This window comes from Lynx canadensis, chromosome B4, assembly GCF_007474595.2.
Source record: "Lynx canadensis isolate LIC74 chromosome B4, mLynCan4.pri.v2, whole genome shotgun sequence".
Lineage (NCBI taxonomy): Eukaryota > Metazoa > Chordata > Mammalia > Carnivora > Felidae > Lynx > Lynx canadensis.
The window spans coordinates 67,519,589-67,535,653 of record NC_044309.1 but is presented as its reverse complement, the minus strand read 5'-3'; the positions used below and the strand labels follow the sequence as shown (position 1 = coordinate 67,535,653).

The following is a 16,065-nucleotide window of genomic DNA, read 5'->3' as shown; positions in this document are numbered from 1 at the left end:
ACTCTAACTATGCTTATATTGCCAGTAAGTTGCAAGTCCCAAAGCTAAAATTAGACTGCATTCTGTCAGCGCTCTTCCTGAGTGGACGTGACTGAAACGTCCTTGGAGCTTACAGCCGATATAAGAGTTAAGAAAAAGAAAGTAACTTTTTATTTCTATATTTTTAAATTACCTCCCGATGTAATCATGATTTTAAAATTTTACTCCATGGGAGACCACATTTAACTCATTTTCATTCCACGTGTTCCAATTATTATCTAAAAATGTCAAGCTTTGGATGATATTTAACTAATAAGCATACATTACCTAATATATGTTCTAATCATATTCCTAGCTGAATACACTAGAGTAAAATGAAATAACATTTTGACAGATTTTCTAGTAACTGTTCATTCTAATTTGAAATTTTTGTATCAGATTTACCACCATATTTTTCACTGGCATAGACTGATGTGAAACTGTAAAGGATTATCCACAAAAAGAAATCAGAGCTACACATTGAAAACCATGATGATTTGGGGCACCTGGGTGGCTCAGGTGGTTAAGCGTCAGATTTCAGCTCAGGTCACGATTCATGGTTCACGAGTCCGAGCCCTGTGTCGGGCTCTGTGCTGACAGCTCAGAGCCTGGAGCCTGCTTAGCATTACGTGTCTCCCTCTCTCGCTCTCGCTCTCTCAAAAATAATAAACATTTTAAAACTTTTTTAAAAAAGAAAACCATGATGATTTTACCTGTGAATGTTGAATTTGTAGGAGCAGTTTCTGAAATAAACATAAGTTACTATTATTGAGAAGAATGAAAAAGGGTGAAAAAGTCTAAAATCTCAAATTGCCAATGAATTATTTGTATCTTGTTTATTTTACTCCCTGCAATTTCTAATACAAACCAGGGAGCAGCTCATATATTTTTTTAAAGCTTATTGAGATTCATCTTTAAGATTTGTTGCTCATGAGTGATCCCTCAATTATTTAATTCTATCTTATCTAATCCTGACCTTTCAGCTCCATCCCTTCATGAACCTGTTTTGAGTGATGTCTTACTGCCTTAATTCCCAGAGCCTACAGATAGGCAGGGGCTTCCATGCAGCAGGAGGACTACCTACTTGCTAGTTGTTGGAAATGCCTTGGCAGCATTGGTTTTGAAATGACACAACATGAACAAATACACAGCAATGGAATTGTCCAAACCACTGAGGGAGGAGCAGTTTAAGCCTTAAGTACCTACCCCTTTTTCTGTTGATGATCTGAAAGGATCCCAAACCCCGTACCTTGTCTTCCCTAATTCAATTAGAATAAAATGCAAAGACTCACCACTGCACTCCAACTCTCCTGCGATGCAATAGCTGAAAGTTAAATTAAAAAAAAAAATAAGGTTGAAATTTTGACTCCTACTGGCATACGCCTCCCGAATTTGAAACAAAAAATAGTCTAACCATGAGAATCGAAACAATACCAAATAAGGGAACAATAAATAATCATTTCCCCAAAGGACATTTATTTTTTGGTGTACTGTACCATTATTCCTAATCATTTCACTGCAGTGTTCTTGACACCTAAAAAAATGCTTTGCAGTCAAGCTGTACAGTTAGTTCTTACATTTTCAGCTTTAAACCTGACATCTTGGCCATGCTGCTCTTGTAGAGACTTCTCCTGTTTGCTTCCATGTCACTGTCTGAAGCCTGTAAACATGATCTTGCATTTATAGAATTAAAACTTTCTTTTTACCTAAAATTACCAGTGACATTTTCTGTTCCTGTTTTCCTCATTATAAGATTTAACAAGCCATTTGTTGACATATGGGTTTACTGAAAATATGAAATAACTAGCATTACTGACAAGGAATTGAACCTAATGCTAGCCTTATCATTTAGAAATAGGAAAGCTAAAAATTATACATGTATACTTAATTTTTTTTAAAAATGAAAATGCAAGGAACAGAATTGCTTCTTAGAAAGTTAATAGAGAATGTACCATGTTCTTCCACAGTTATCCTGAATCACTCCACCTGCTGGTATGATATCATTATAGAAGCAGCTGCACTCAGATAAACTGACGCATTTCATGGTGTTCTCATCCAGATAAGGAGCGCTATCTGGGCACTTAGCATAACATCCTGTATGAAAGATGACCCATGGTTCATTTCTGTTTACAGAAACTTGTCACATTGCATTATATATTTGTAAAGTTACTTAAATGCCTACATGAACTGAAGTAGATAATAGCAAAATGACATCATACTCTTAATAAAAACATATAAATTATACAGGATTCAGATCTTCTTGCAATGGAATATCAACCTAAGAACTGAGAACTTATACATTTTCACTGATTTATTTTTCTAAAATGTTTCCTGAAGTATTTTAAAATAATTTGCAACTTTAATGATGGTATGATGTTGAATGTAATACAACACTTTGATAAATACATATCTTGAAAAGTGAATGCCAATTCTAAATATCTATTTTTTGTAAGGATAGATGAAGATCCAGGTGTCATAATAAAATGAGCTGAAAAGATCCCAGAGACTGGGATCTAACACAGAGGTGACTCTGGGAAGTTACTGCATCTTCTTATTTTCTTGCCACTTCTTCCTTTCCAAGATATGAAATGCTAAGAACAAAGTGCTGATGACGTGTGGGATATAGTTAATTGGACTATATAATACGTTGCATTCTGAAACTACAGTCTCAACAAACTATATTGTCTAATGAAAGGTATAAAAATTGACAATGGGACCGAAGCACTGCATTCTCCCCACTGCTTGTCTGTCTTATTAAACAGAGAATATATGTCTAGAGGAAATGTTTCATTTTTTATGTTTATTTATTTTTGAGGATAGAGAGACAGAGAGAGAGCATGAGCGAGGGAGGGACAGAGAGAGAGAGAGAGAGAGAGGGAGAGAGAGAGAGACTCATTATCTGAAGCAGGCTCCGGGCTCTGAGCTGTCACCCGAGAGCCCAATGCAGGGCTCCAACCCACAAACCGTGAGATCATGACCTGAGCCAAAGTTGGCCACTCAACCGACTGAGCCACCCAAGGGCCCCTACAGAAAATGTTTCTTATGTAGAAATATTAATGTCATAACAAGTATAAATGCCTATTCGTTAAAGTACAGAATGTGAGGACCGGGGTGGCTCAGTCGGTTAAGCATCTGACTCTTGATTTCAGCTCTGGTCGTGATTTCGTGGTTTGCGAGATGGAGCCCTGTGTAAGGCTCTACAGGAACAGTACCAAGCCAGGCTGGGATTCTTTGTCTCCCTCTCTCTCCCCTCACCATCAAAAATAAATAAATAAACATCAAGTAAATGAATGAATGAATATATAAATAAATAGTAAAACGTAAGATTCTGAATTGGCAGAAATAACATTTTCAGTATTCAAATATCAATATAATTCTCACTACTTCATGGATATTACTAAAGTTTACCTTACCTTCTAAAAGTGCAGAAAATTTCTGGCCAATAACTTGATCTTTGCAAGTTTTTGCAGTCACTGTACCACAAGGTTCATAGTGCCAACTGCATTCCCCAGGGGCATTGTAATAATCACAGTAGACAGCTGTAATTTAATTGTATCAAATTACTTCCATCTATTATGTAACAATTTTCACCTTTCCCTTTCCAAAGCATTTTTGAATGATATTAACAAATAAACAGACCTAGCGTATATCATTCTATCTTATCAGGTTCCTTTGGCTTTATCCAAATTGCCCGATAAGCCAAAATAGCTCACAAAAAATGGAGGGGGAGCATATAGGATCAAAACAGCACTTTCCTTTGACACCTCACAAAGTTGGTTTGGGGTAGAAAAGTAAACACTGATTTTCCCATTTTAAGATATTTTAGCTCATAGTCTAGATTCATAGTTTTACTGTTCAAGACTAAATTGCAAAAATAAATCTCTAGGAAAAGGAGGCTCCTTTAATATGTAAATAACAGTTCCTGAATGAGGTAACTAAAGATTTCAATGTAACACTTTGCATAATAAAGAATAAAAAGTGGATTCAATGTCAATATTTCTCATCTGTCATATTTTCTCTCATAATACTTTCCATTAGAAGGGAAAGAGCTGATTTCTACTAAAATTATCACATTCCATATATATCAATATATGTATCAAGACTAGGGCTCTATAAACGTTTTTAAGATAATGTGTAAGGACTTGAACCCAAAGTAGATGAGGTAAATGTTCAAGGATATATGGCTACACCAAGTTAGGTAAACAATTCATTGTTCATCTAAGTATGAATAAGAGATACTTTCCATCAGTATTTAATTTCTCCCCTGTTATAAGAACTTCAGAAACTCCAACTGAATTTGATGAACTTTTAAAAATAGGGATTTTTCCCCTCATAAACATATTAACATGTTTTGAAAACCTTCTAGGCACAAGAGTATGTATTTTATAGAAAATATGGAAAGAAGATTGATCACCTAACCAAACAATGCTATCTAATTACCTTTTATAAGAACAACACATGGACTTCACTTACGGCAGAGCTCTGGTTTTCTCCACCTGACACAGACTCCAACCGCACTGCACGCCTCTGCGTACATAGCCACAGCTGTGCAGAATCCCAGGTACTTCCCCTCCATGTCACATGCACAGGCTTCTTCAATGCATGCATCATAGTAGGCATTGGGGTCCACCTAGAGAACACGGCCCATGAGTCTCTGGGAGCAAAGCCTGTGCAGGTCCCTGCTCTCAGAGCCATACTACCTTGCTGTGGCAGTCTCTGAAGGTGCTGTCCCGGATGATCTCACATTTCCGCACAGCCCAGGCCTTACAGTACGGGTTTGAGTCACACGGGAAAGCTTGAGCTACTGTGTCTGAACATTCTTGACTGGTTTTCCAGCTATTTCCAAATTCCAGTGCTCCAGCAGCTACTGATGAATATCGTGTTGTGAAATCATCCTTGAGATCACCATTGTTATTTCCACAAAGACCACATACTTTGCCCTGTAGAGATCCGAAAGGGAAGTTAACAAGTAGGTTGTAGTAGGGATATAGATATATGAAGAGATGAGATCAGAAGGGAAAATTAACAAGTGAGATGCACTATGGTGGTGTACAGAGACAGATACGTAAAGATGTTATGATCATTTATAGTATCATAGATCTACTTTATTTATTTTATTTTATTCTTATTTTGTATTTTATTTTATTTTTGAAGAGAGAGCATGTGACAGGGGGAAGGGCACAGGGAGAGGGAGAGACACTCTTAAGCAGGCTCCAACTCAGCATAGAGTCCATGCGGGGCTCGATCTCATGACCATGAGATCATGACCTGAGCCAAAATCAAGAGTCAGACACTCAAGCCACTGATTTGCCCAGGTGCCCCCCCCTTTTTTTTTAAGTAGGCTCCATACCCAACATGTTGTTTAAACTCACAACCCTGAAATCAACAGTTGACATGCTCTGCTGACCGAGTCAGCCAGGTGCCCCCACCATAAATCCATTTTAAATTCCAAATTTTAGAAGGAAATTAAAATCTGTGGATAAGATCCTGGTACTGTTTAACCCAAGATATCCTATATCACAAAATGATCTAGTATCAAATAAGATAAATGCATTAAGAATTATTAAAAAATAATTATATTCACTAGCTTCAAATCATACGTGAGTAAACTCTTAGGCTCTTAGAATTTTTGTTCTAAGAAATATATTTAATTCTATATATTCACCAGCTACCTTAAAATTGTATTATGCAATAATCTCAAGTAACCAAATATGATTAAACTAGAATGCTTCAGGTTTATTGCATTTAGTTTTCACCAGGTCTTATCATCTTTGATTACATTTCTTATTTCATCATAAGGTTGAACGGTTGTGGAAGGCTTATTCTATGAAAGAAACTACCACTCTCTCACTTTCCACTGATGAATTGTCTCTACTTCTCAGAAACAGAAATTATTTTGTTTCCCCGGTAATCACTTATTAGTGATATACATACATTCCAGTGTGGATCCAGTATAACAGAAACTCTTGTATTCTTGTCCCAAATTATGGTTATTCCATTTAAAAATTTCAGAATCAAGTACAGGCCAACAGTATGTACAGAATATGTATTTCCATTGATTTCACATTCCTTGCTTTCTGTAGTTTTGGCTGCTGTTACTTTCCCATCATGCAGAACAACATTCTGATCCTATAAATTAAAAGACAGACTTATGATAACATCAGTTTTATCTGGCCACTCATAAAACGAGAGAAAAAATATTTAAAGAGAAACAGTACCATACCTGAAAAGCAACTATGATTTTTCTGGAGCACGTAAGCCCATTTTCACAGCATGGGACGCTTTCAGTTAAGAGACGGAATGTGCCATTTTCACGACCACAATAATCCTTTAAAAGTAAATTATCATAATACTTTATAAATATCAGGGACGTGGAACTCAATTACAATATTTGCATCAGACAAAGAATTCTTAGACAGTGATACCTTAAACTCAATAAATTACCATATGCTGTGTTATGGAATGTCCAGAAGACAATAATTTAACTGCATATATGGAGAGGTAGCCCTCCCTGGCTGAATCCAACCTAGTTAATTTGCTTTCACTCGGTCCTTTTGTAATATTTTATAAAAGTTTAGAACTATAACACATTACATAAGTATTTAAATTATATAACATGGCTTATAATCATTGATTTATTTCTAGGCTCTGTACATAACTAGATAAAGTTGTTTATTTCCCCTCACCGATTTTTATGAAATTTTCATAACATAAAACAATATAAATTTAAAGCATAAAACAATCCAAATTTCAGGAAATTAGATATTACTTAGGAAGCAGCTTAGCAGCATGTAACAAGTGTGAACTCTGGAATCACACAGATCTGGTTTTGAATACGACATTTTCTACTTAGTTCATGTTGCTTAACCTCGCTAAGCCTCAATTTCTTCATCTGCATCATAGGAATAATAATTGCAGTGATTATTTGTAATCAATTTGCTTTGGCAAAGAAGCACTCATAAAGTGGTAACTGTCGTTGCTGATAGCGCTGTTGTTAAATATCTAGCATTCATTGAGCACTTAGTATGTGCTCCAATATTTGCCCAAATTTGGTTTCAAGGGAGCTGTTTCCATCCCCATTTTATAGATAAGGGAACGGAGACACAGAGGGATTAAGGAATGTGCCCAAAGTCACACATCAGAGAAAGGGTAGAGCCAAGGTTGAAATCTAGACCTACCGCCTCCCAAGTCAGCATGATACTGTTATATTGTACTGTCTTTGAGAAAGACTTAAGGGGCCATTTGTTTAAATTTCACATTTTGAGAATAAAATTCTCCAGAGAGCATCTGCAGATAAATAATAATTATTAAGTATAGAAGAATTGTGATCAAACACACTAGTAATTACCTCAAGAAATGAATACTGGCAGAGACCATCAAAGCTGTAACTTTTTCCATCAAAAGTTCTAACATGACCTTCCCCATAGATATGGCAGGTGGTTTGACATTCATTGTGTGTACAGCTCCAAGACCCTTTTATGCAAGTACTAAAAGAAAAAAAAAATGATAGAGTGAGGTAATTATATTATGCCAAGATTCACATTCTCACACTGTTTTTGTAAAGAAGCACAAAACCTTGTTTTATATTGACTTAAATTTGGCAGTTGTCTTCATTATATCATGTTAACCATAGAAAATGCCAAATAAAGGTTCTATTTCATAAAATATAGCCTAGGGAATACAGTCAATAATATTGTAATAACTTTGTATGGCAACAGATGGTAACAACACTTATTGTGGTGAGCGCTAGATAATGTATACAATTGTTGAATCACAAGGCTGTACACCTAAAACTAATAAAATATTATATGTCAACAATACTTCAATAAAAAATAAAATTATAGTTTCTATTTAAAAAATAGCATTTTAACTATATTTGATCATTATTCTTCAAATATCTCAAAGTATGACTTCTTTCCTATAAAATAAGGGCAGACTATACTTTCTAATATCCAAAACATATGAAATAGTCTTTTATTTTTTAAGGTTTTAATTTAAAGTTGATTTATTTCAAGAGAGACAGAGAAAGAGGCAAAGAGAGAGGGACAAAGAGAGAATTCGAAGCAGACTCTACACTGTCAGCACAGAACCCAAGCAGAACTTGAACCCACAAAATGCAAGATCATGACCTGAGCCAAAACCAAGAGTTGTCGCTTAACCAACTGAGCCACCCAGGTACCCCTATAGTAATTCTTTATTATGCACCATTTGTTGCAGCCAACCGAGGTAACGCTTCCCTGGTCATACTCCTGTCCACCAAAAGAACATGGGCAGTCTTCAGGAAAGACACAGTTTCCTTTAGAATTTCGAACCATGCCAATTGGACAATAGCACCCACGTTTGCAAGGCAAGTTCTCCTATAGGAACAAATATAAAATATACATCATCAGGTGCTGCTGTAACATGTCACATTATCATTATCAACATCCATTTACCATGCATAAATATATACCAAGTATCCATTTAGAGCCAACATTTGACAAGTCAAAATAACACACAATAAATATGACCTTCGAATTCTTTTTCACTGATGTTTTGGTTGGCTTCTATCCTGACACAATGAAAAGTTTCAAAAAGTTTAACTGCAAAGCCATGTTCCTTACATCAAAACTAGGTATGTTCCGAGTGCTACAGGTACTGTCAACTCTTCTCTGTGCCTTCGGGTCCCTGCAGTCAACAAATTCAGTCCCTCCGGAACAATTCTCTGCAGGATAAATGAAGTTGTTAATCAAGGGCCTCTTGATGTGCTTGGTTTAACCCAAGTAGATATTTTAAGATTAAATTATGATTTCAACACTTACGTAGGGTTAAATCAATGGGAGTCTGGCAAAGAAGAATTCCATCCCGACAGACACTGGAAATAGAAGAAAATTATACATTTAAACATCAAACTTCAATGACAACTTCTTAATACACTGTTAGAGAAACTTTTACCCCTCATTCACAAGTTTTATCCAAGTAGATGGATGAGACACACTGCCCAGAAATAACACGCACCCAGTTATAACATGCAGCCTTGTGCATATTATAGGAATATACAAGCAAGGTTCTATGGGTATCAGAGAACACATGAAAAGGATGGCTGTATCTTGATGGATGAATTAGATCCAACAGATAACTGCTCATAAGATACAAAGTTGTGATGCAGGAAACAACAAGGTATGTTCCAATGACTTGTTTGGATAGAAAGCAGTAAGTAGGATAGGGAGAAGTGGTAAAAGCAAGGCAGGGCCAGATTTTGGATGGTCTTAAATGACGTGCAAGCTTACGTCTATTCTTCGGGCAACTGTCACCATTAAAGCTCCTGAGCAGGTAAGTGGCACAATCAGAATAATGCTTCACGTTAGTCATAGAGGTAGTGCAAGAAATATGAGACACAGAGACAGGGCAAAGAGCAGCCAACTTAACCATCATGGTAGTGATGGGGATCTGAAATAGGGTAATGATAAAGGGAACCATAATTTGGAGGCGGTAGCCCAGGTTTCACTAAAAAGGTAATCTACCTACTGATTCCTCAACATCTACAGAGAAAAGTATCATGATCAAACCCCAACCAAATGTCTTGTGTGCTGTAATAGAAAGAGGTTTTTACCTATGCTTTCCTTTTAAATGGCCAAGAAAAATCATCCATTTCTAAATGACAGTTTCATGGAACCAAAGAAAAGAGAGAAGGTGTATCCAAAATTTCTTGGAATGGCTACTTCATTTTTACAGTTACATTGTTAAGAATTGCTACCTCTGCCTATGGAATTAAAGATACAGATAAATTACTTTGCCCAAAACTGCAGAATCACAATCTCCTTAGCCATTACAAGAAGTCACAATTCTTCAACTTCTCCTACTGCCCAGGAACTTAGTTCAAATTCTTGAGTACAGCCTGGCCACAGTCTACTTTTCCAGCCCAATCCTTTCCAGCCCAACAAGAACCTACATGCGCAATACTTTCAAGCATTTCCTATGTTAGTGTGTTCTGTTTACGCTATTGGAAATCTCTCTTCCTACCCCAATTTTGTCTGGAAAAAGTTTCAAATCCTAGTAAAACTCAAGTGCTAGTCTCCTCTGAAAAGTTCTTCTTATCTGCTCAGGCACTAACTGACTCTTTCTGCTACCATATTATAGTATACAAACCTTGCAAAAGCGAGCACTCTGCTCATTCTGTGAGACAAAGGCAATGTTCCTTCATCTTTGTAATTCTAGCCCTCAGCACAAGGCCTGGAAAATGGCAAATATCTATTTAATAAGTGTTTGTTGAATGGTGAATGCTGAGAGACAACTAGAAAACATCGTTTGAATATAAAATCATTTTTGCATCCTCTGTATGTAGGGCATGCTAGAATGTTTTTATATTGGTATTTGAAATCAAACAAAAGTAGAATAAATCAGTTAGAGCCATTATGATGCCGTGAGCACATCAGGTTAAAGGGAGCAATAACTAACTTTAATAAATACAAATTTTAAAATGTGGTATGTCTAAAGAAGACTTTAGGAGACATCTATTTCTCTGGAAAGGACAGTCCCCTGATTTCAAAGTCATAACAAGTATATATGCAATTTCCATACCATTTATTGTCATCAATATGGATGAGTTTGCCTGGTTGTATGACCTCGTCATTTAGGTAGCAGTCACACTGAGATTTTGGAACACAATTCTCTTCATTATTATGGTACATTCCATCAGGGCAAGTGCACCCATCAACTGGAACATCTTCTACATCACAGCTCCTATCTCTCTCTGACAATGATCGACAAGAACTATTGCAGGCTTTTACATTGTACTTGAAAACCAGGCCACTTGGGCAAGAGTGATCTGTTGGTATAGGAATAAAAAATATTAAATATGTATGCATCCAGGAAAAGTAGCAATTCTATTTCATCTTGATGTTTACAGATATCATAGTGAATTATTCACAATTGAGGTTATGAATAGTCAAGAAAAAGTTACTTGCTGTTCACTGGTATTTTTCATTCTTTTTTTATTGGCAGTCAATATTGAGTCCCTACTATATGTTTACATATTCCGCTGGGGATAAAACCCATAAACAAGATAGGAAATACACTGTTATCATGTGACTTATATTTCTGGGGAAAGGACAATTGTGGCACGTGCTATAAAGAAGCAAGATGGGAAGCTCTAAGTATGTACAACTGGGAACTTGCAGTCCATGTAGAGCATGAAAGCTTCCTAGAGAAAGGTAATTCTATGCCTGGGGAACAGCCTACATCAGAAGACAGGGAAATTCTGTCAAAGAGCAAGAAGAATAGAAGGTATAAGCCCAGACATAAAATCAGTAATTAGAACTTGCAGGGCCCTCTTAGTTTGCTCTTTAGCCTTAGAGCAATGAGAAGCCATTGACTCATTTTAGACTGAAATATCAAATGATCAGGTTAGTTTTTTTTTTTTTTTAACATTTATTTATTTTTTAAGAGACAGAGAGAGACAGAGCATGAGCAGGGGAGGTGCAGAGAGAGGGAGACACAGAATCTGAAGCAGGCTCCCGGCTCTGAGCTGTCAGCACACAGCCCAACGCGGGCTCAAACTCATGAACCGTGAGATCATAACCTGAGCCGAAGTTGGTCGCTTAACCGACTGAGCCACCCAGGCGCTCCGATCAGGTTAGTTTTAGTTGGTTTTACTTTAAAGATTATCCTGACTTCTTTGTAGAAAAAGTGGATATTAAAGGAAGCAATTGAAATAACCCAGGAGAGAGAAAAAAAAAAAAGAGGTTTTTTTGTTTTTTTTTTTGAAGTAGGTTGGTGGCCATAGAGATGGAGAGATGTGAATGTATTTGAGAGAAATTTTGGAGGTGAACTTGACAGACCTTTGATGGGAAATGAGCTATGAGGTATTGTGATCTACAAGACATGTATTTCTATAAAGTTTTCTTTTTTTGGGTAAGCCATGTATTTTTCTGAAGTCATATTCAAATACTACAATAAATATGTTAAAAAAATGCAAGATTCAATAAATATGATAGTTGAACTCCTAATTTAGTTATTTTTATTTTCTTAAAAATGTCACTAATATTTAACACTTCAAAATGTAGTAGGAGTTGGAATATTAAATTTCAGCATATAATAACTGAACAGAAACCCATGTTAATATATAAATATGTATATATTCTGTTCTTATTTAAATCAAGATCAAAGACTCAAGAAGTAAAACTGCATGGATAACTCAAACATATTTAAAAAAAAAAACAGGAAATCATCTTTGAAAGAACCAAGTACAAGTTTATAAATACATGTTTCTAAACTACACACACACACACACACACACACACACACACTATAGTAAAAGTGAGAAGGGAGTCATCTAAAGCCCCTGTCCTGCTTACCACATAATCCAGTTCTCCATTCCACTATGTATGTTTCTTTCTCAGCACACGCTTTTACATAGTTGCCTAAAATCGTGCACAAACAATCTTCACTGTTGTCACAAGTGCAAGTGTATTTTTTGCATTCCTTTAAGGTAAGAAATAAATGCATATTACTTTATGAAAATGTTCACAAGAACAGGTAAACTGGGTATCTTAATTCAGTTTATAACCACTCCTCTTCCTTGAAAATAATCTGTCTTGAACTTTGGGAAATACTTCCTTTTGAAATATACAAAGTAGTAAATCAATTATTAACTAAGTTTTCCACAAACTTAGAAAACTCAGAAAGAGGAACTTATTCAAGATTTTTCTCATTCCAGGGGTGCTTGGGTGGCTCAGTAGGTTAAGTGTCCAACTTCAGCTCAGTTCATGAGCTCATTGTTCGTGGGTTCGAGCCCCACGTCGTTCTCTGTGCTGACAACTCAGGGCCTGTTTCCCTATCTCTCTGCATTCCCCAGCTCACGCTCTGTCTCTCTCTCTCTCAAAAAAATAAATAAACATTAAAAAAAAGATTTTTCTCATTCCAACTTATTTGCCAGTACTGTTTTTTTAAATCAGTATATCTAACAACTGAATAATGTTAAGTTTAAAGCTATGTCTTAATGTACTGACAGTGCCTGTTATTTGAAAAATTTTAATGTCTACAGGCTTCTATTGATATTATCAGAATAGTTTGCAAAAAGAGCTGTTAATCTTAGACCCTCACATACCTCATGATATAGTTTAGGATTCACAATTGGATGGCAGGAAGCAAAAGGCCCACTTGAATCAAGAAGAATTCCACAGTGCTTTTCAGCATATCTTTCTGGAAGAAATTTAATGCACTCAAAATTAGTATCAGTAATGTCATAATTTTTAATTGAAAATGTGATTGTGTTTTTAAAGTGTTTTTGTGGGGCACCTGGGTGGCTCAGTTGGTTAAGGGCTTAACTCTTGATTCTGCTTCAGGTCATGATCTCAGGATCATGAGATAGAGCCCCATATCAGGCTCTGAGCAGAGCATGGAGCCTGCTTGGGATTCTCTCTCTCCCTTGCTCTCTGCCCCTCGCTGCACCCCCAACCCCCAGCCACCACAAAATAAATAAACTTTAAAAAGTTAAACAGTAAAATGTTTTTGCTAGAACATATCTAACTTATTATCAATATATACAAAAATAGCATGATATAACCAGAAACACCTTAAACTAAGAGGCAAAATCTTTCTTTTTTTAAATTGAAGTACAAACACACAATATTACACTAGTTTTAGGTGTACAACATAGGGATTAGACAACTCTATACATTATGCTGCATTCACAAGTGTGGTTACCATCTGTCACCATACGATGCTATTCCAATACCAATACCACTGACTATATTCCCTATGCTGTTCCTTTCAACCCAATGACTTACTTATTCCATAACTGGAATAAGTGGAAAAATCTTTATTAGCTTCATATATTTGTACTAAATCAGTTAACCTGTTTGCAAAATGCAATTTCTACCAAAAAAAATGGGACTAAGGGAACCAGATTATTTATTCAGGTACATAGCAAGTGGGTAAATGAAATCATCACACCAGCACCACCTCGCCCTGTTGCCACAATAATCATGTCAGTTTTAGGACAAGCAGTATCAACAATTCAAACACACATTTTATTTTTTACGGGCTGAATTGATATTTGGTTGCTTCGTAAATCACTTCTTGTATTAAATTAACAGAAAATGAAGTTCACAAAAATAACATCTGAGTAACAAATGCTTTGCTCAATGATTTGCAAATACTTAAAGATGATGTCAGTGACTAGAAGAAGGATTGCTAATTTTTTTAACCATCTTTCAATTGGCTTTTAAAAGTTACTGTCACCAGGATGCAATAAAGAAGCTGACTAAATCTATTAAGAGGACATTGAGGCCAATTGTTTCTAGGTGTGCCTGGGTGGCTCTGTCAGTTAAGCATCTGACTTTGATCTCATGATTTGTGAGTTTGAGTCTGGAGCCTGCTTTGGATTCTGTGTCCCTCTGTCTCTCTCTGCTCCTCCCCTGCTTGTGCTCTCGCTCTCTCTCATAAATAAATAAATAAACATTTAAAAAATAAATAAAAATAAAAGGACATTGAGGCCAATTATTCCTAAAATTTGACAAACTTGTAACCAGGTATTACCATTTTTATGTTAATATTACTAACAGCTTATTACAGCATAGTTTTATTTTCTGTATTTTATTTTAAGTTAAATATAAAAGATTGAAAATAGAAATAGTTAATTTATATAGCTCTCAAAAGTGTTAATATAGTCTCCTTAACAAAAATTGGCTTGGGTTCTTATGAGATATACATTTGTTTTCATTTATTCTCATTTTAATTATTTTCATTGCAACACCTGCAAAACAAAATAACATGAAAATTGAACCTTCAAATGCATATTACCATGTGGATGTTAATGCTTCTATCAACCCCTTTCATTAGTCAAAACAAGTAGATGAAACTTTCAAAAGAAATTGCTTTGTAATTTTTAAATACTGTCAAAAGCTGATCAGACATTTGCTTCAAATATGGAGATTAATTTAGAGACAACTGATTAACATATAAACAATATATTTTAACTTACTTTCCATTGAATTCCATTATTTATGAAAGAAGTAACATAAAGTATTTGTTAAAATCAACAACACTAAGTATGGGAACAATCAGAGGAAGTCTTTGATTCAAAATACTTGGATTATCAGAAACAGACCGATAAATACAGAGGACAAACTGATGTTTGCCAGAGGGGAAGGAGATTGGGGGATGGGCAAAATGGGTGAAGGGGAATGGGAGATACAGACTTGTAGTTATGGAATGCATAAGTCCCAGGGATAAAAGGTACAGTATAGGGGATGTAATCCATTGTGTTGTAATGACATGGTATGGTGACAGACATTAGCTACACTTGTGGTAAGCATGACATATTGTATAGACTCGTAGAATCACAATGCTGTACACCTGAAATCAACGTAACATTGGGTGTCACCTGTACTTCAATAAAAATATTTTAATTAAATAAATAAAAATAAAATACTTGGGTGACAGATTCATCTTTAACCCTTATTAAGTACACTCTATCTGGAGTCTATTACCAACATCAACCTTAATGGAGATAATAACTACATCCGTGCTCTTCATGAGTGTTTGTGGGAATAAATGGAACCAATATTTATGGAAATCTTCGGTAAGCTAAAACATGAGCTGAATCCTACAAGTGTAAAGTTTTCCTCGTAAGATCTGTATTTGGGGGTTGGTATAATTAACAGACATGATAGCAGTAGTTAGGAGATGTGGATCTAGCTACAGCTCTATTGTTAAGTAGCTGAGCAATTTGGGGGAGTCTCATTATTTCAAACAATGATCATTTCCATGCCTAAAATAAAGGGTAAGAATAATAAATGAAATGATCTGTAAAATTTCCTCTAACCCTACTATTCTATAGCTATGAAGAAAACTGTCAAAGAAGGAAAAGAATGCGTATAGAAAAAGACAAATATGTTGATCCCCCTCCCCAATGAAAGATGTGTTTTCTAGTTGCGCTCTCAGCCAGCCAGACTGTTTCTCCACTGTTCCCTGTAAAACAGGTACAGTAAAACAAGCACTAGCTAAAAGCAGGATTATCTGAGAGTCTCATATTATTAACAGAATAAGTATACAATTCCTAGT

The 16,065-nt window shown here is 35.8% G+C and overlaps 1 protein-coding gene across 1 annotated transcript in view; it reads right to left on the bottom strand.

Annotated features, from left to right (window-relative positions):
- Window positions 1–16,065, bottom strand: part of MUC19 (mucin 19, oligomeric) — a 140,413-nt gene that overhangs the window by 76,969 nt on the left and 47,379 nt on the right. The window contains exons 25-38 of the mRNA XM_032593777.1: window positions 13,106–13,200; window positions 12,354–12,480; window positions 10,579–10,825; window positions 8,820–8,872; window positions 8,622–8,722; window positions 8,224–8,375; window positions 7,367–7,505; window positions 6,242–6,346; window positions 5,953–6,147; window positions 4,719–4,958; window positions 4,492–4,648; window positions 3,432–3,557; window positions 1,971–2,112; window positions 1,311–1,342 (exon numbers count right to left, since the gene is read on the bottom strand). Of these exons, the coding sequence (XP_032449668.1) occupies window positions 1,311–1,342; window positions 1,971–2,112; window positions 3,432–3,557; window positions 4,492–4,648; window positions 4,719–4,958; window positions 5,953–6,147; window positions 6,242–6,346; window positions 7,367–7,505; window positions 8,224–8,375; window positions 8,622–8,722; window positions 8,820–8,872; window positions 10,579–10,825; window positions 12,354–12,480; window positions 13,106–13,200 (1,911 nt within the window). The remainder of the gene's footprint in view (window positions 1–1,310; window positions 1,343–1,970; window positions 2,113–3,431; window positions 3,558–4,491; window positions 4,649–4,718; window positions 4,959–5,952; window positions 6,148–6,241; window positions 6,347–7,366; window positions 7,506–8,223; window positions 8,376–8,621; window positions 8,723–8,819; window positions 8,873–10,578; window positions 10,826–12,353; window positions 12,481–13,105; window positions 13,201–16,065) is intronic.